We start from the raw sequence: 20,790 nt of genomic DNA on the forward strand, positions 1-20,790 counted from the left end.
CCCAGGGTAAGTTCAGGATGGGATTTTGATATCATGGCAAATATGCGCTCAGTGTTTGGTCTCTGCTTCTGTTTTTTAATTTTTATGATCGAATGAACGACTTCATCCACAAATGATGTATCCATTTTTATAAAGTTTGTTACCAGTTAACCCTGTTCTTTTTTAAAATTTTATATTTTATAACTGACTGATATCCACAATATTTTGTTTGGAATAAAAAAGATACAAAAAAGATGACCTAAGCCATAATAAATAGTATTTCAACTACTTTTTCATTAGACTGGTACTAATAAGAATGCCATTTTTTTAAAAATAAGATGATGCCAACTTTGGATCACTGAATTATCCATCTGTTGTTGCCATTTGGAACATCATCATGTTTGCTTAATGTTAACCAGTTCACTGTACTGTACACTACAACACACTAACTACCTAGACACTACAGGCTAAAAACCTGTACATACTTTGAAAATCAGCAAAACAAGCATCTGAATTTAAATATCATTAAAAAACAAATAAATTTTTAATTAATTTTCTTACTCTTATTCTTCTTTTGATTTACATATTTGATATTTATTTTGAATCTTAAAATTTAAAAAGCAAAGATTCGAGATTGTCATCAAACCAACAAACCAAAATATCAAAGTACCAAACCAAACCAACAGTCAAAAAAAAACCCAAAGCTCTCCAATTCCAAAGCAGCAAAAGCAAAGCAATTTGATTTGATAGCAAAACCTAACTGTTGCAAGATTTCGAACTAAATAGAGCTAAAAAACAAATCACTGATAACACTCTTTATTTTTGGCTAATAGTTACGTAAAAGCCAAAATTATTATAGGACAGATTCGTATAAAATTAATAAATTAAGCCAGGTCTGTTTGTTTATTTTTTTATGTTTATGAAGAAAATGTCTGCCACAAACCAAAGACAGAAACTTCAAGTGTTCTTTAATTCTTTGATTGGAAAATTTTACATTACAATTTCTTTGCTTTTTTATATACCGGTTCTATATATTTATATGAATAAATTTTATACTATTAGATTGAAGGGAAAATAATGTCGCTTTTTACTAGGTTCAACTTTTTGGAGTTATTTTTAGGAAATTATATTTCGCTACCACTGAATGTTGATGTTATACTATATCATTTCAAAAATGTAATTATTTATCTACGTAAACCATATAACTAGAATAAAGCACATTGAAATGAGCAGCGTTTTGCTTTATTTTATCGGCCTTTAATTAAGCTTTTTCAAAAAATGTTGTCAAAGCGGGAAATTCGCATGATTTTGCTTCATAGGTTCAAACTCGGCCGTAATGCCTCAGGAGCAACTTAAAATGTTATCCGAGATGCAAGTACTTTTAAAAGAACCACACAAAGGTGGTTTAACAAGTTCCGTTTTGGTGATTTTGGCCTCGAAGATTGAAAGAGTCGAGGGAAACCATATAAGCATAAGGTTGATAACGACGAATTGAGGGCAATTATTGAAGCAGATTCGCACAAAACCCAAAACCACACGGGAACTTGCAAAGGAACTTAACGTTGACAACACCACAATTTTTGACCACCTGGGGTAAATCGGAAAGATTAAAAAACTGAATAAGTAGGTTCTCCACGAGTTGAGCGTAGTGTCGTTTTCTCTCCTTTTGCATAACAAAAACGATCCGATTCCGGATCGAATTGTGACTTGTGACAAGAAATGGATTCTTAACGACAACCGGCGACGTTCAGATCAGTGGTTGGATCAAGATGAACAATGACCGAGACACCATAAAAAAATACCTTCCAAGAGTTTGTCAGCTCCAGGACGCCAGAATAAACAAACTAATTTCTCGTTGAAAACAGTGTGCTGCTTTCAATTCTTCTTATTTTTTATTAATAAAGTAAAATCGAGCCGAGTTATTGAACTTCACAGTGAACGTTACAAACGCGACATTATTTTCCCTTCAACCTAATATATATATATATATATATATATTTATGAAGTCTTGCAAGCGGTTTACATGATGTTGGTCATGATCAACCAAGAAAACCTTCACGAGGCGTTCCTGGCAGACTGGGTGGCTGGTTAACTAGCTAACTGACATAGTGATTGCTTGTTAGTGTTATATCTGCCTGTTTGTGTGTGTGTTTGTGTGTGTGTGTGTTTGTGTGTGTGTACGTGTGTGCGTGTGTTAAAAGTGTTATCAATTTATTTTACAAAATTATGTCTTTTTTTGTACAGTTTTATTCTACATAAAATATAAAGAATATTTCTACTTTAGAAAATAAAAGAAGTTGTAAAAAATTAGTGAGATGAATGTGCCTGTTTTTTATTTATTAGTTCCTCCCTCAAGACGTTGTTGCTGAAAAGATGGCAATGCACACGTAGCGGGAACTTGCAAACAGTTTCTGGATTTTGTTTTCATTGCAGTCAAACATAAAAATCCAAATTTGCTTAGATAAGTAGAAGGGAAAGAAAGAAGGGTTTTTATTTTTTTAAGAGATAACATATTTCAAACATTATTTTTAGGCCATGGTCAGCAGCAAGCTTGCTTACTTTTAAACTCATCTAATAGTAATAATAATGGCTTTCTCAATTGCGTGCTGTCTAAGCTATGAAATTTTTCATTAATTTTCAAAATTTATGGAACATTGCCGCGGATCGATAGCAATTGGTCCGCAGACCGGTATTAACCACCACTTTAAGAAGCAACGGTTTAAAACACAAACCCACTTAAGACATCACCGTAAGATTTCAATTGTCATGGAATCGTCATCAACATAATAGTTATAGGTATATGTGGTAGAATATTTAGATTCAAGTCGTGTTCACGAAATATTTTGCGTGACAGTCCACGTTCGAGCATTTTAATTGTATGAAGCGCACTGCAGTGTACGCACCTGCTTCTACCTCTCTGCTTTGCATACCTATGTATTACGAACAAATATTATTGACTGGGCTTGAGCAAGTGCAACAAACCCCATCGATAAAAATGTGGAATGAAGTTTGAAACCATTAGTTTATCGTTATTTTATTGGTTAAAGTCTGTATTATTGAAGAGGGAATTTAAAATTTAGATCAAATTTGGTGACAGCTTTTGATATTTTGAGCCTCTTTTAAGTTATCGAATTAAACAAATTTGAAATAAATAGAATTTATTCTGCACAAATTTGTTTTTTAACGCCTTTCGTTAAGTCAAAAGATCCTAATTTTAGATGTTTCATTCGGTGCGATAAACCCGAAATGATTTTTAAAAAAAACAATTTTCGGCCAGTCCATAACATTTACAAATACATTCGTAATAAATGCACATAGTTGTAATTAAAAAAGCAAAAGGAGGCAAGGGTGAAGAATTTTGTTATGGAGTGCCTGTCACAGGGAGTGGTGGGGTTTGAGGAAAAAAAACTAATTCGAAAAAATTGAAAAAGAGTGTTCTTTAAATTGAATTATTTCATAAAATGGTTAAATTAGAATTTAAATTTGTGAAAAAAAACTGTTTCCTATGTCACGAATGGATGAGCAAAATATATATAATGCCACGTAATATTCGAACGGTCCCATAATTAACTCAATATTCAACAGTTGTGGCAAAAAAAATCGTAGAATCCGCTCAGTGATGTACCGAAGGAAGAACGGACCCCCGGTACCTGAGTGTAAGGGGCGCCAAAATATTTTCTAAAACTATTTTATTATTTCAAAAAAACTTGCATAACTAACATAATCCAACAATTTGGAATTGAATGTAGCTGATTTTAGAATCAGGGGTGGACAAAGTACGGCCCGTCAGGCCATTTCATGCGATCAGCGAGATCCGCGAATTGCTTGGCGTCATTTGTGTCGATTGCAAGCATAAAAGTTTATATTAGAAGATATATTTAAAATTGAAAAAAATCATAATTCTTATTTAATGATAAATTAAAAATATTGACTTAAAAAAGACACACACAGGGGTGTTACTATGATAATAATAACCATTAAAAAACCACAAAGTCATCAACAGAAAATGCAACAATTTGTTTGCTCTCATTGTTCAAAAATAAAGGAAAGAGAGAAAAAAAATTCTTTTTTCCGAAAATATTTATCTTGTGGTACATAAACGAATGACATAAAGTTGTTATCAAACAAAGTATTATCTGTTTCTAAAATATTTTTTAATAAATTGTTTCCAAAAGATTTTGTAAATTTTTCAAATTCATACTTGAATTAAATAATATTAAAAAATCAGTCTCGAATAAATTAAAAAATTGAATAAATGATAAGTAATTAATTAATATTAATATAGCAATTAAGTAATATTAATAGTAGTGACAGAGAAGTTGAATAAAAATTAAAAAAGCGCATAATCCAGTGACTTTCCCAAATGACTGCACAAAACACGATGTAGGTCAAAATTTTGTTTGCTCACAGATTTTTGATGGGCAACAAAATCGTCAAGAATTCATCTAAGTCCTAGCAAGAGAACAACAAGCCAACAAAAAAGTCTTCCTTTTCCAGATACCTGCCCACCGGAAAAGCTTTCCCTAGACAGACACACACACACACACACCATCACACACACATATGTATAATTAATAACATACAAAAATAAAGCTACGTTTTTCATTAATCCGCAAAAATTCGCATTTAATTTAGATATTATATCAAAAATATTATATATATATATATATATATATATAAGTGTATTTAGATATACATTATATGCAAACGTACGTCTTGAATGTATATACTATATAATATGCGAGCAGCGTGCCAACCTCACTAGAAAAGCTGAAAACAAAAAATATACCGCATTCCTGTGTTTTTAAAAACTATCCATCTGACAAATTCTGTTATATTTCTATTCATTCTGTTTCTTCGTCAACAAACGATGTATGTTATAGTATAGATAACAAATTTGCCGTTGATAATGGTCAATAAAAAATTTTAATGACATTCCTAAGCATAAATTTATGTTATGTTTAACATTTAACTCCGTAAGTTTTATTTTTCATATCTGGTCTTTTAAGCGAAAATTTTTGTGGAGAAACAAATTGAGCTTCATCGAGGTGAGGTTTTATTGAAATTACATGAATCTCTTTTATGGTTTTGTGTTTTAAAAGCCCATCAATGCAAAATATGTTAATGAAGAAACAACGCAAGAGCCGTTTAGAAAAAGCTTTTGTTTTCTGATGTAAAAAAAACAAACATTTGTTTTGCACTGGCATATAAATCATTGATGAAACATTCAATTATATCTCCAATTTCTATTAATGTGTGGTAAGAGTTGAGATATATAATTTTTTTATACTGACGAACAAGGGAATATTACTGTGTGTGTGTGTGTTTGTGTGTGTGTATGTGTGTTTATTTTTGTGTTGATACTAGTATAATATATATATATATATATATATATATATATATATATATTATTAAAAAATATAAATATATATATATATAAATAATTGTAAATATATATGACAATTTTAAATAATTGTATATATACAATAAATATATATATATATATATATATATATATAAATATTGATATATAAATTAGAAGGCAAATAAAGCGCATAGGCCAGACCTACCTCCATTTTTCTGATACGCCTTGCGAACCACACCCGTAGTCATTCATATTCTCAATCTAAACTAAACCATTGCGTTTAAAACATTTAAACTTTGATTTTTTAAATAATAATTAAACTTCCAGTGATACAAACCTAGATTAAATATTGATCTACAATTTTTATTCGGAAATATATTGCAAATAAGTTTGTTTAGAATGTGGCAAAATGTTTTTAATAAAAATAAACTATTACATTCCAAATTTAGAAAGTGATATGATATTTTTAAAAATCATATTCAAGATCCGTGTCATCAGCTTTTGTGATTTTAAGCTATATGTTCTAACTTTAACTTGCTTGTCTACAATTTTAGTGCATGTCTTCTTTTACCCCGTTTTCCATTTTCTGCTTCAAGCTACTTATCTGGCATTTACTGAGCTTTTTCCGAGCTTGGTTACAAAGCGCCTAAATAAAATATAAATTAATTCTTTAAAGTAATTTAATAAGAAAAATAGATAAATGAACAATTATCGATAAGAACATAATATGCAAGTGCCTCTATTGCAGAATCGACACAAAAATCAAGTGCCTACTGCAAAAGTAAACGAGTTTTAAGTCCTTTTTGAAGTCTCTAAATCCTAGTTCCGACATTCGCTATAATCATGACAAACTTTTCCACATGATCGGTCCTGACACAGCGATATCTCTGAGTGCCGTGTTATGAGTGTATTTATGAGCGTCCTTTAAAAGATATATATATATATCTATTTCTATATCTTTACTATATATATATATATATATAGTAAAGAAAATTGAAAATACAAACTTTAAATTGATTAATGCCAACATTTCGGTAGAATTCATACAATACTGTATAATAAAACATGATCTCCTTCACACACACACATATACATGTATATATACATATGTCCATATATATATATACATATATATATATATATATATATATGTATGTATATATATATATATATATATAGTAATATCAGGTTATCACAAATTACTACTAGGTGATTTAAACATGTTGAAAAAAATTATGATGTACAATTGTACACGCCAAATCATTGTCCAAGTTATTTGATTTGCGAAATATAATTAAAGAACCAACGCATGATTTGGGTGGAATTTTAGACTTGGTCGTGCCTGTGGTTAGCTTGCTCATGACGGATGCTAAAATATATTCACCTGGGGTTTATTCTGATCACTCTTTTTTGTCATTTTGTTTGCCGATTAGTCGCCCTTCTGTAGTAAAGACTAGAAAAGTTGTACGGGCCTGGAATCGTATTGATGAAAATAAATTGATTGAATTTATTAAATAATCGCCAATGAGGGTGCTTGTAATGTTAATAATGTTGATAGAGCAGCAGAAATATTTAACAAAAAATTACTAAAGATTGTTAATATTGTTGCTCCCGTCTATACAGTAGATCCAAGTGTTGTTCAGACGGCACTATGGTTTGATGCAGGTTGTAGAGAAATGAAACGTGCTTGTAGAAAGTTGGAACGATGATACAGAAATGATAAATGTTCAGAAAATAAGAAGATGTGGAGAGATTTAATTATTGTAAAAAATGAATACTTTGCAAAAAGAAGAGAAATGTACTGGAAAAATTTAGTAAATGTTAATGCTACTAATCCAAAACAACTTTGGCGAGTCTTAATTAAAATTTTATGTAACAAAAAATCTAATAAGAGTAACGATGCAAACAGTGATAATACTGCTAATATATTTGCAGATTTTTTCATAAACAAGATTAATAATATTAAAAAAAACGATTATCGGACAGGGCTCATCTTCTTTTAGTAGTAAAGTGAATAAAGATCAAAGATTTTTTACGGTGTTCAAGAGATAATGTTAAATCAATTGTTTTAAAATCGTCGTCAACAACGTGTAGGCTTGATCCTATGCCTGCGAGTATTTTTAAAAAGCAAAAAAGCATATCGATCTCTTCTTGCTCTTTATATCTGATTTGATTAACATGTGTTTGAAAACTGGAAGTCACCCATCAATTTATAAACAAGCAATTGTTATACCGTCACCAAAGCAGCCATTACCTGAAGCAAATAACCCTCGGAATTTTCGGCCTATTTCAAATTTAGCATTCGTTACAAAGGTTGTTGAAAGAATAGTATCAAAACAAATATTAAAATATTTCAACGACAACAATCTTTTGAATCATTTGCCGTCTGGATACAGACAATTTCATTCAACTGAAACAGCTCTGCTCAGGGTATTATCAACTCTGCTTTGTGCACCTGATTCGAAACAGGTGTCATTTGTAGTATTGCTTGACATGAGTGCAGCATTTGATTGCGTGGATCATAACATACTAATGCGGAAGTTGTCTATAAGTTATAGAAAATCGGGTACAGCGTTGAAATTTTTTGATTCTTATTCATTGATAATATGTTCTGTTTTTTCAACAAACAATTTGTGTTTTTTAATACTCTCTACCTTCCAGCAATTGAGATCAGCTGCATTTTTTGTTGAAAGATAAATTCTTTCAAACTTGCGTGTGGGACGCTTTATTTTATAGCATTCATCATCGTTTACGTTTTCAGGGGCGTGTTGATCTATGAGCCGTCTGTGCGTTGATTCGTACACATCGAAAAGTTCATTTACATCGCATCCAGAATATGCATCTTGACAGCAAATGTCACTTTTGAGAATCGACTCCCTGAATACGCTACGATCCATTTTTTGTAGTTCCGGACGTTCTTGAAGAATTGATGAGAGGGCGACGATACTTCAACAGCCATCGTACATGAAATAAGAGCATGATCTGATATGGCAGGTGGGTCGGCCTGGACATTGATGATCTCGTACCCCAATCTAGTGACAATGACGCCCAAATGGACTCCTTTCACGTGTGTTGTTGAAAACCGAACAATGACAGCAGTGACAAAAATGATTATGTATGCAAGTTTGAGAGATCCTCGAGATGAATGCTCAAATTACCCATAATGATATGACCATTTAAAACAGTGAGGAGCTCGAGAAATAGTTGTATCTCGTCAAAGAACGCTTTTGTATTTGAAGCCGAACCCGGCCTATACGCCACGATCATCACTATGTTGACTGAGGGTTTCGGATATGTCGTAACACACATATATTCAAATGTTTTTGGGTGAAAGTTTTAATCTATCTGAGACGATCTAAAGTTATTTTTCAGAATAAGGACGTCTATCAGGTAACCAGTGTAATTTTTTAAAAATTGCAATGAACTTGATTAAATTTTGATCTTCAAATTATTACCATAATTTGAAAATCAGCAAAAACTTTGTGGAACAGCATGCCAAAAATTTAGACTTAAAAGTTTCCAATTAGCGATGGAAATATAAAGGACATGGACAAAGAAATGCGAGGTTTCTTAGTAAGGCCATAATGAGAAATAAGAGTGTGTGTGTGTTTTGTGTGAGTGAGTGTGTGTGTTTGTGTGATCATTTAGCAAGCTGAACAGACGTCTGTGGAGCGAGCACGATGTCATCTTAAGTACCAAGGTGCAAAAAGCGGTTTTGCTATCCATTTTGTTGTATTAATGTGGAACATAAATACCCCCTATCGACGCCAAATACAGAGGCTTGACTAATTTCACATAAAATGCATCCGCATGATTTCACGCAACAGATGGAATGATAGGTTGCCAACACTGAAGTGTTATTGGTGAAATGGGATATCACCGGTATTGAAGCCATCATCCGATGAGCTCAGGCAGTTTCGGCGGGTCAAAACAGCAGTGCTGCAAGAGAGTAGGCCAGTCCGTTCTGGACTGCCTGTGCACGAGAAGACTCACCGACAATGCATCTTTCTGATGATGCAGTGCATGTGAGTGTATGTGTGTGTATTTATGTGTGTGCTTGTTTGTGTGTGTGCGTGTGTGGTGTGTGTGTACATACATGTTCGTTACCGTCGTTAAATATTACACAATTTAATTTAATATATTTATGAAAGAAAAATTTTCAAACTTACTTACGATGGTAGAACAGTTTTTATTTTAAAGAAATAATTTTTTAGTTGTATGCTATCACGTGCGTGCCTGTACATTAGTACACAATGAGTTTCTATTTATAGATGTTTGCGCTGTTATTTGTAACTTAATCTAATTTGGAGAAAATATTTTTAAAGATCATCGTGGAACTGCAACAGTTGTTATTGTTAGCATTTTGTTTTTAACGTTTTCAAAAAAACTTGTTTGTGAGAGATATTTCCAACTCACACATTGATAAACATTTTTAAAATCTTAAATTCCTATTCTTAAATTTTTAGATGTATTGTGCTGGTGTTTTGATAAATTATTTTTGCGTTGTTGTCAAGAATTTGGCGAGGTATTGGAGTTGCATGTGTTGATTGCAAGTGAGATTTGATGGCTCCTCTTTGTGAATGTATTGTTAGATGTCTTGATAGTGAAGTAGTTGTAACGCCAATATACAAATGTTGTTGACGCACACAGTCGTCACTAGGGCATTTAAATTCATTAGGACATATAAATTCATATATTACATGATTACGCTTCAAAGTAGAATCGTCTTTAGAAGTGCAGTTGTTAAAAACAAACATTTATGCCAGATGTGTTGACGATATCTTCGTCGCATACAATGATCCGGAACAAGTCAGGTAACTTGCAACTCTGAACCAATCAAAATTGAATTTCACCATCGAGCACAACAGTTGAAATTTACCGCCATTTCTGTATGTTTCGGTAACGCATGACGAACAAAGATTAAGAACTGCCGTATGCGTCATAGCAACCAACAAAAGTATTTGTTTAAATGGGTTAAGTGAATGTACGGAACAATTCAAAGTAAGTACAATAGAATCCTTCGTGAACCGGGCATTCACACATTCATCCTTAACTGAGGATCGGAATACGGAACAGAAAAAAATTCTTAATCAACTAGTAAGCAATGGTTACAAAACATCCACTGAGAGCACCATTCTACAAAGACTACAACAAGATAGCAATGTATTTAAAAACAATAATGACTGTTAGAAATGCAATTATTGATGAAAATCACAGCATGTCCAGCGTTAATTAACTTCCTGTTAAACTTTTCGATTTTTCGAAAGTAACTCGAGAATGATTTACCATCAACCGTTAGAAAAATCGAAAAGTTAAACTCGAAGTTAACTAACGCCGAACATGCTGTGATTTTCATCAATAATTGCATATATATATATATAATATATATATATATATATATATATATATATACATATACACACAGATGATTTTTCAATTACATATTACATTAAATTAATGTTTTTATTTAGATTTTCACAGATATCGGAACTTAACAATTAAAACAAATCCGTTAAATTCAAATAACCGCTGCTCTGCATTGTTTTTACTACCACCAATGCAATTAGAACCCAACCTCCATCTACTTCATCTCTCTCAGCAGCAGCCAGACCAGACGACCGAGCACAATGTTCAACCACCGGCGTCAAACTTGCGTGGAGACTATTATTACTACTACAAACCTTACATGTCGATACACAACCCGTCTCTGCGGTCCATCGGCGAGCATCCTTACCAGCAAGATCAAGCGCACAGCATCCACCACGCACACCACGGAGTTCAACAAATGTTCAGCAATGCCGATCTGGAATGCTTGTCAGACCGACACTGGTACGCATTTCTCTGCTCCAGTTTTATCACTTTTTTTGGAGGCTTATTTTTGGTTCTAAGTTGGAGGATATTAAGTTGGATGTGTTGTCAGAGAAAAGCTGTTGTAACCTTAACTGGGAAATCTGGCTACCGAAAAGGCGAAGCAGTAAATTCTGAAGTTGGGTGGGTGACGGAGGCAAAAGATTGGGCTGGAGAGTTGATCAGTGGACAGACGACGACAGGAAGAATTTTGGTTAGTGGTCATTTCAAGTTTGATATACTAATATTTTAAATGTCGAGGCTTTCAATAGCTGAATGTTGTGTTGACGTAACTGAAAACATTATAAAATTAAATTTTAAATATAAAATAAAGTTTAAAGTTATCAGTATTGAAATCAATTGTAAAATGAAGATAACGAATATCAACAAAACAGTCAGCAATTATAGTCTAGATTTCACGGCTGAGACAAAAATAAGTTATGAGCTTCGTGCTTGATAATTTGTCCCACATATCAGAAGCCAGCATCGGGGCTACAGGATGTACTTTTGATCTGAACGCGAAGATGGACGATACAACAGACATCATTTCTCACGTAATAATTGCCTCATTAAACTTATAAAAATGCAGTCTGAATCAGTGTTTCCTGACATGAATCGTACGTCCCAAAAGGGGTCAATTTTATGCTAGAGGGGACAGTGGGGCTTAACGGTTATGGTGGAAGTAAAAACAGTTGGTAAAAACACAGTGTAATAATAGGAAAACACTTTATACAATCATAAAATATAGAAAAAATAAGAAAAATGGATGATCGATTGATTGATGAAATAACCAAATAATAATAAAATAGTCACCAATTTTTTTTTTAGAAAAACGGGAGGCATAAACATTTTTAACCAAATTTGTGGGGCGGGGCGCAGAAACGTTTAGGAAGCCCTGGTCTGAAAGATCACATAGCACTTGAACATTTATTGACCGAACCTATTTGTCAGTTGTGTTTTTTCTTTCGGAATGATTGAATACTTGGGAACATCATTTTTTTACATCAACGTTATCACAACTGTTATCATCTTTGCTAGCAAACATATTAACCATGCGAATCATCTTGCGATAAGGATCTTAAATTGTAATTTCAAAATAATAAATTTAAAAGACATTTTCAGTGAATTTAAAAGATATGTGCAAACAAAAAATTGCATGCAAAAAATACATCACGGTCATTGGCCAGATATTTATAGGCATTGCCGTTGCTTATCTTACAAAATGACAACGGTCAGAGAAATGAATGAAGCATTTTGATGACCACGCTGTGACCATGCTAACACGGCATGACACAACGATACCAACTGTTACTCGCATGTTATATTTTGATTATGACGAAAATGACTTCCAGGTTTATATAATACTTTCTTAGGTTTTGTTAATACGTGAATATTCTCGCACTGCCCTGTGTATAACTTTAACAATCTGTGATCCTGTGAAAAACGTTAATAAAGTCTGATGAATGCAATCCAGTTATGTCATGTTGAAATTTTTTTTTTTTTTTTTTGATTAAAAAGTGACCAACTTTAAATTAAAAAACAACATAAACAAACATTTTTTCCCAATTCAATTCGATTCAATTCAATACATACATATGTACCTTAATAAATATATACAAATGTAGAGCATATATAAGTATTATTTATTCATTTGTTTATTTATTTGTTCGTTCGTTCTTTCGTTCATTCATTCATTCCTTCATCTTTAAACATGTAAACAGTAGAAGTTAGTTGATAGAAGACCTTTGGGACTTGGCCGCAATGGTGCAGTTATCAATTCGTTCAACACTTCTTCAACTTCTGCGCTCGTTCACTATCTTTCGTGCCAGCTGCAAATGACTTGAAGAAAAATTTTTAAAACGGTTGTCTGCTATTTTTGAGTTACCAAATATTTTCCAGTTATTGACTTCCATGTTGCGATTTGGACAGTAAATTATCATGTGTTTGTTCTTTATGGGCATAGATCAATAACATCCAAACGCAGATTGAAATTTGTTTAAAATCAATATAAGCCTTCTCGATTTTTTGACAAAAAATTGTTCATTGCAAGTCAGTATTTCGAAATGTAACAAACCCAAAGATTTAACGTGTGTGCTGTACAAATGAATGTAGACGTGTAAAAAGGCTGGCATTATATGAGGTTGAATATTTGTGCACGTTTCTGCAAATGTGTGTACATTCTGTACAATTTAAAATATACGATAGCATGTAGAAATGTACGTACAGATGGAGATGTGTGCAGAGAAGTGCACAAGGAAGACACATTAGCATGTACGTACGCTTGCACGCAAGAAGGTGGATGACGTGCTGGAGCCCGGCGAAGATGCACAATGCGAAACCGCACAGCTGTACGAGATGTTGCTATTTTTAGGAGTTCGATAATGATGATTACGTATGATGACAAGATGATTATGAGTGGTGACGGTGGAGATGATGAGGAATGATGACGATGAAGATGATGATGATAAAGAAGATGAAGAGGATGATGCTGATGATGATAATGATGATGATGACGATGATGATGATGGTGAGGATGATAGTGAACTACTCCAATGAAGATGATTGCAGCAATTTTATTTTAATTGTCCTCTATACAAATGTTTCCAATTCAGCTGTTATCTTCTTTGAAAATTTTTATTTTATAAAAAGCAGAAACGCCGAGAACCTCGCTGAGCAGAACATGACACTTGATAATATTTGTAAACTAATATGAGATTGACACAGAGTGCATCATAGTTGGGATCGATCTTTAGAATGGTCTATTTTAACCTGTTACAATTATACAAATGTTTTAAACAAAGTTTGGACTCTTAACATTTCAATTGCGTATGTTACAAGTTCTATTTGTTTGTTTTTCGTTCGTTCGTTCGATCGTTCGTACGTTTGTTTGTATGTTCATTTGTTTGCTTTATCAATTTATTCTTACTTAAAATGTTGTTATAATAACTTTTTCTGACTTTCCTTCGTCCATGTATTTCAAAAAAGTGTTTGACGCAACATAACGCAACCACCTAATTTGCACGTGTTTCAAACATTCCTCCAACGAACTCACCAGTTAGATCATATTGTTTATATAATATTTTTATATATAAAACTGATTTTTTGAACACAAAATAAGATTGCATTTGCATGAATGTTTATACTTGTGAGTAACGATGAGATTACCTGTGAGGAATTTAAGAAGGGTCTTAAGCATGGATGAGCAATGCGATCTTTAACAAATTATAAAAAACACTGTACATCTTTATTATATGAAATCTTTTCTAAAAAATCTTTGGCGTTATTCAACATTTTTGAATTATTTAAAATGTAAAGGTGTTTAAGATGATAAATAGCATAGAGACAACTCATTAATCTCAGTGAGAGGTTAGACGAAAAAAGATTTTTCTACGTTACAGGTTAATGGAATAATGATGTTTACACGGGCTTTTCAAGCATGTTTTAATTGGCTCTCATTTTTACGTTACAAAGAACTTCTGGCAAGTTTAAATAATTGTAATGTTAAAAATAAAATTTACCAAATAGTTTGCCAAATCAAATAGAAATATTTTATTTTAAATTGACGACCAATAAGATACACGCACACGTACCTTACAATTGCACGTTACGACAGGCACGCACACTTAAGTTTCACAAATGCTGTTAGGGTGACTTTGTTTCCTTGCGGGGGGCAGATGCACTGGGGGGAGAGTGGGTAGGCAAAGAGAAGCAATCGAGTCAGTTCCATGCGGTGCTGAATCTAGGGAGGGGGGCTGCGGTGCATTCCATTCACCGCAAAAATTTAGATCCGCTACTGATCCGCCATAATTTTTTTCCATGGACAGAATATTTTGTTTGGATAACGACGATGGTGATAGTTCAAAAATAGTTGAGTTGTTAATGAAAGAATTAGGCCAAGAATTTTCAGGAGACATTAAAAAAAATTATATAATTATTAGTTTGAAAAAATTGTACTACCCTACCATAAACTCTTGATGGTAAAATTTTGAATTAAATAACTATCGGTTAAAATCGAGAAACGTATTCATCAGCGTTACCTTCCAAGGTTCTGTACGTCTACTTTTTAATTTTAAATGATTTAAGAGAACAAAATTTGTTCGTGAAGCAGTTTAAGTTGCTATATTAAGTGGTATCGTGATGCATCTCATGAGTTGAACAACAAGTTTTTGTGTTGTGGGACGAGTTTGAATTTCATGCAGGCACAAAATAAATGTCAAGTTAAGCAATTGATGATCGGCGAAGGGATTCCTTTGTGACTTTTGCATATTGAGCCAGTGCAGTAAACAGGATTATAACTTAGTAACACATGTTTATTGATTAGCTCTCCCTCTCTCTCAGAATGAATATAAATGGGTCGTCACCATCCAATCTAAATAAATTTGCATTTGTGAGCAGTTGTGGAATACAATAATTTATCGGTACTTTACACCATACAGGAGAAATATTTTTTGCTTTTGAGTTGCTCTGACAGGATGGAGTGTGCTCATCGTCCCATCGATGTCATACGCACACACCACACACACACACACACACACACACGCACACACGCACACACAAACCACATACACACACACGCACGCACACACCACATACACTTTTATATTGTAGTGGCGTTTCTGGCGTGCATGATCAATTTATCTGGCTGCCATGCACAGTTCCAATGCTTCTTTTAATGGTTCAGCGTTGCTGAGTGGGTCATCAGTCTGTACAATGCAATAAATACTGTTAATAATGACAATCATAATGAATAGAACAGTACTAATTGTAATGATAGTATTATTCTCACTATCCTCATCTTCTTCATCATTTTTGTTATTGGTGCCAGCATTCAGTGAACCATAACGGTGATGTAATTTTTCCTCAAACAAAGATGAAACTGCTGAGAACCTTTGATAGCAACTTTTAACATCTTGAAGTAATTTTAAACTCAAAAAATTAAGTACATTTATTTTCAAAGATTTACAAAGTTGAAAGAAAATTAGAAAAGAACCAAAATAGAAGATCGTCCAGTAAGCCAGCCAGTGACAACAATCATCATTCTACGTTATCAATCATTACTCCCTTCTTTCTCTGTTGCCGCAAATTTAGTGTAAGGTGCATTGCGCAATCTAACACTTTTGTAACGTTCTGATATTTTATGTCAGATTTATTCAATGCAACATCTTTGTAGCAATATTAATGATATGAACATGACAGTTTGAACGACTGACAGACATATTTGTCCTGTGTGTCATATGCTTTGATTTATTACATTCTGGGCTGACAGACAATAGAATCAAACTAAAAATACAATGATGATAATAAAGATGATGATGATGAAAAAGATGATGATAGCGATAATGAAGATGAGAATGGTGATAGAGGCGGTGATATTGATTACAATACATAATGGTAGTGATCATGTTATAGCGATATTTGCGATGTTAAAGATGACGATGATGATGCTGGCTAACAAATTTTATAAGAATATAAGAATAGGAAAATAACAGTTGATGAAAATGTTCACCTGTCATTTAGATTTTAGAAAAAATTAATCAATTCGTTGCCATCTGGTTTTAAAACTGAAAAATAATCCCAAAAAAGAAATTATACTGCATGCTAACATTTGTTTCTGCTTTAATGATACATCTGTATATCTCGATTTTGATGAAAGTACCCTTTAATAATATTTCTAAATTTCTATAAAAAAACAAAAAATATTGAATCATATCTGCAGCCCTCAAGCATATTTACGTCATTCAATTATATATTATTATCATGCGGTGGTACTGGAAAACCTGGCCGGGAGGACCAACATTTTGAAATTTCATAGGGGGCCGAAAAATTTTCACCAGTGCGGTCACTTTTATGCTTATCACGCCAATTTTTCGGTCCATTTTGTATTTCAAAACGCTCTTTTCCTTTTTTGTCTAAAAACTGAGTTGTACTGAATTTTGATAAAAACACTGCTCACCTAAAATCCGCCACTGATAATATTAGTGTTTTTAATTAAGTAATTAATATTTATTTAATGAATTAATTTATATTTCAATAAATTAATAATTATTTTAATTAATTAATATAATATGGCAAATTTTTTGCAGGTTGTCCTCGTGTTTGTGTTGAGTATCGCATCTCTTGTGATCTACTTCATCGATTCGTCAACGTGAGTTTCATTCCTTTAATAATTAATTCTAATTTTCAACGCCGGTGGTATAAAACTTATTGCATTGCATTTATTTGGTAGATTGGTTATTAATATAAATCTGTAGAGTTAACAAAAATGAATCATTTTCCATAAAAAAAAAGTTATTTATTTATGTAAAATAATTTGAGCCAATGAAGACATGTTGAATATTTGACTGTTCTTTGAATTTTCTTCCAACGACTTCTCAGTGAGTAAGGTGTCTGGGAAATTGCAAATTTTCAAAATAAATATGAAATATTTTAAAATGAGAGATTTGTTTTTTAAAATTTGTCAAGTGAACCTTGTCGGAATATATCTCTTACTGCATAGTTTTAACGTATTTAATGATTTCTATTCATAAAAATTTGTATGTATTGAATTGACATTTGATGAATATTAAACAGGGAGACAGTTGAATCTTGTGATCAGTGGTCAGAGAGTCCAACCCAACAACTCGATCTGGCCTTCAATGTTTTTTTTATGATTTACTTTTTTATCAGGGTGGGTTTGTATGAACATGTTCATTCAATGAAAAATTGGTTTCTACATTTTTCACAGCGTTTTTTTAAATGACTAATCTTCTAACACGTTCAATTTTTATATTGAAAGTTTTAAACCTGAAAAATATCGTAATAAGAAGATCGAAAAAAATTAAAGTTTTAGCATGCATTTTGTTTTAGCCTACCTAATCCAAAATCAAATTTCATTTACATGCAATAAAAGTAGCATCATATTTCATGCAAAAAATTACATAACGTTAGTAAGTTCGTATTTTATGGTATTCTTAATGCCAGCAGATGATAATACTTGGTATCGCTGCCAATATTTGAGTACTTGCTTGGAGAAATATTGATTATTACGAAAAATTGATGTTTGTTACTGATTCTTTAATGTGATTTCATCAATAAAACATCAGATTACTTTACTAAAAAAATTATTTTTAATTTTGGTTTTTCAGTTCATAGCTGCCTCAGAAAAATTATTTTTCCTTGTCGAGATTTTTTCATTGGTCGACTACTTCACCATTCCACCGTCATTTGTTGCTATCTACCTTAACAGAAACTGGCTAGGTGAGGTTCTGAATATCAGATGTCAATGTCTGAAAAGTTGATTGTCAATGCGTGGAAGTTGAAAGTCACTGACTGAAAAGTTGATTGTTAATGTCTGAAAAGTTGAACGTCTATGTCTGAAAAGATGAATTTTATTGTCTGAGAAGTTGGGATCAACGTCTGAAGTTGAATTGGTTGTCGGGAAATTTGAATGTTAATGACTGAAAAGTTTAAATCAACGTCTTAAATTTGAATTCAATGTCTCGGAAGTTGAATGGCAAATTACCGAGAGTTGGATAAACTGAGATTGGAAATATTGGCAAAAGCGAGCAAGAGTGCTTAAAATGCATCAGTTCGTTGTATAAAAATGCATTAAAAAATTGTTTAACAGTAGAATAAATAAAACAAGTCGGCTGTTATAAATTTTCTAAAATCATCTTTTGCAATTTTGCAGGTCTTCGGTTCACAAGGGCTCTTCGTCTCATGACCATTCCAGATGTTTTGCAGTACCTCAACATACTCAAGACTTCCAACAGCATACGCCTCTGTCAGCTGGTTTCTACTCTCATCAGCGTATGGTTTACAGGGGCAGGGTTTGTTCATTTGGTTAGTGAACAATGTTTTGACTACATCATGCAATTTCTACCAACACAACAATGCAATCAGTTTTTTTATCTTTTCTAGTTATTTCATAATTATATTTATTGTGTATTCTGTTATTGTTTAATTAACTTGAAAATTTATTATTAAATTCCGGTTTTTTTTATTTATTATTTTTATTCCAAAATCATTTTGAATTCTCGCATGTATTTTATAGTCTTCAAACATAAATTTTTGTAGTTTATTTTTTGACTCATTTTCTGTTTTAATTATTCAATTGTTGCATTCATATTTTTGTTATGTTTCACTTGTTGCACCAATCTCTACGTTTGCCAGTGTTTAGTTTTTGTTGAAAATAAGATAAGTGTACAATAGAGGGAAAATATTCCTCCACCCAATGACAATTTTTGAATCCGGTACTGATGATTTAGCTTCGTCTATCAAGTTTTGTAACTTATCAAAATCATAACCTGAAATTTAAACTTATTCAGGCAAAGAAACGCAAAATTTCAAATTTACTCACAGTATCCTTATTCAATATAACAAAAGGTGGAAAATTCTGGAGATCCGTTTGCAGATTTCAGCAATGGTCAGAATCTGACGTATTGGGAGTGCGTGTATTTCACGTTGGTGACCATGTCAACTGTTGGCTACGGCGACGTTAAATGCCAAACGACAATCGGTCGGTTATTCATGGTCTTCTTCATCTTGGGAGCTTTGGTTAGAGGAACAAACGAAATGTTTCATTATCTGATAACGTGATGTTTTTGAATTTTTATAAACTAGCATTAAGTCAGCGCGTATTTCAAATAAACTTATTTTTATTGTGACATGATATGAATCCTGTAAACAACTGACGCTATTATAGAAGTTAAATATAATCTGCTTAATAAATGTCTAATAAATTTAGCAGCGTTTAATTACTATTACAAAAAACCTTTGACATTGTTCATATGCAGCAAAGTTAATATGAAAAAACTGTTAGATAATGTGGGCTTATGTCTGCTAAGATGTATTGACATATCTCAGGGCTGTGGACTAGCAAGAAACATTTTTAGAGATTTTTTTTTTAAATCGGCGAATGTAACTTTTTTTAACTTCATAGCATAGAGTGCCAAAACAACAAATGTGAAAACATATCTTCTTTAAACACATTAAAGCCACATTTAAAAAATTTTTGACAATGAGTTATATATCAAAATTAAATGTGAAACAGAGCTTACACCAAATGAATGCATTGAAAATATAACGGGTAGCACTTGCAAGCACTTCAAGGTCTTATCTGCTCTGTCCTTTAAACTGGCATGCACGTTGCAATAAAAACATTTTATAATTTGTTTTTGTGCCATGAAAAAATATGAGAACGTATCTTCATGTAATACAAATATATTCTACGGGATGTATTTAATTATTCAATATTAAAAACCGTCCAATCTTTTATGACATAAATAAGGCTGCAAGATTTGTTTTTATTTTATTAAACAAAGCAAAGAAACGATATAGACCAAACCTGCACTGAAGATGATTTGTGAAAAATCAGAATAAAGCCTATCTGTATGATGAATTTGGATAACAACAGCTTCATATTAAATTTTCATGATGAATTTAGGTTATAATTCTATTACCGATTTCCAAAAAATTCTAGTAGGGAAAATTAAAAATACAAACTTTAAATTGATTAATGTCAACAATTCGGTAGAATTCATACTATACTGTATGTATACAGTATATATATATATATATATATATATGTATACATATATATATTTATATATGTATATATA

The 20,790-nt window shown here is 32.3% G+C and overlaps 3 protein-coding genes across 3 annotated transcripts; 2 read left to right on the forward strand and 1 right to left on the reverse strand.

The window, feature by feature from the left end:
• Positions 1-8,162: 8,162 nt before the first annotated feature.
• Positions 8,163-8,653, reverse strand: HELRODRAFT_158807 (hypothetical protein; the record flags this gene model as incomplete). The annotated part of the gene is made up of 2 exons (XM_009010786.1): positions 8,163-8,404; positions 8,518-8,653. The coding sequence occupies 2 exons, from the start codon at positions 8,651-8,653 to the stop codon at positions 8,163-8,165; spliced, it is 378 nt and encodes a 125-aa protein (XP_009009034.1).
• Positions 8,654-10,901: 2,248 nt separating this feature from the next.
• On the forward strand, positions 10,902-11,444 carry HELRODRAFT_158808 (hypothetical protein; the record flags this gene model as incomplete). Its single annotated transcript, XM_009010787.1, has 1 exon — positions 10,902-11,444. The coding sequence occupies one exon, from the start codon at positions 10,902-10,904 to the stop codon at positions 11,442-11,444; it is 543 nt and encodes a 180-aa protein (XP_009009035.1).
• A 5,812-nt stretch (positions 11,445-17,256) lies between these two features.
• On the forward strand, positions 17,257-19,768 carry HELRODRAFT_158809 (hypothetical protein; the record flags this gene model as incomplete). Its single annotated transcript, XM_009010788.1, has 5 exons — positions 17,257-17,336; positions 17,762-17,858; positions 18,316-18,427; positions 18,861-19,012; positions 19,556-19,768. 5 exons carry the CDS (start codon positions 17,257-17,259, stop codon positions 19,766-19,768), a joined length of 654 nt encoding a protein of 217 aa, XP_009009036.1.
• Positions 19,769-20,790: the final 1,022 nt, after the last annotated feature.

Source organism: Helobdella robusta (assembly GCF_000326865.2).
Source record: "Helobdella robusta unplaced genomic scaffold HELROscaffold_1, whole genome shotgun sequence".
In the NCBI taxonomy this organism is placed as follows: domain Eukaryota; kingdom Metazoa; phylum Annelida; class Clitellata; order Rhynchobdellida; family Glossiphoniidae; genus Helobdella; species Helobdella robusta.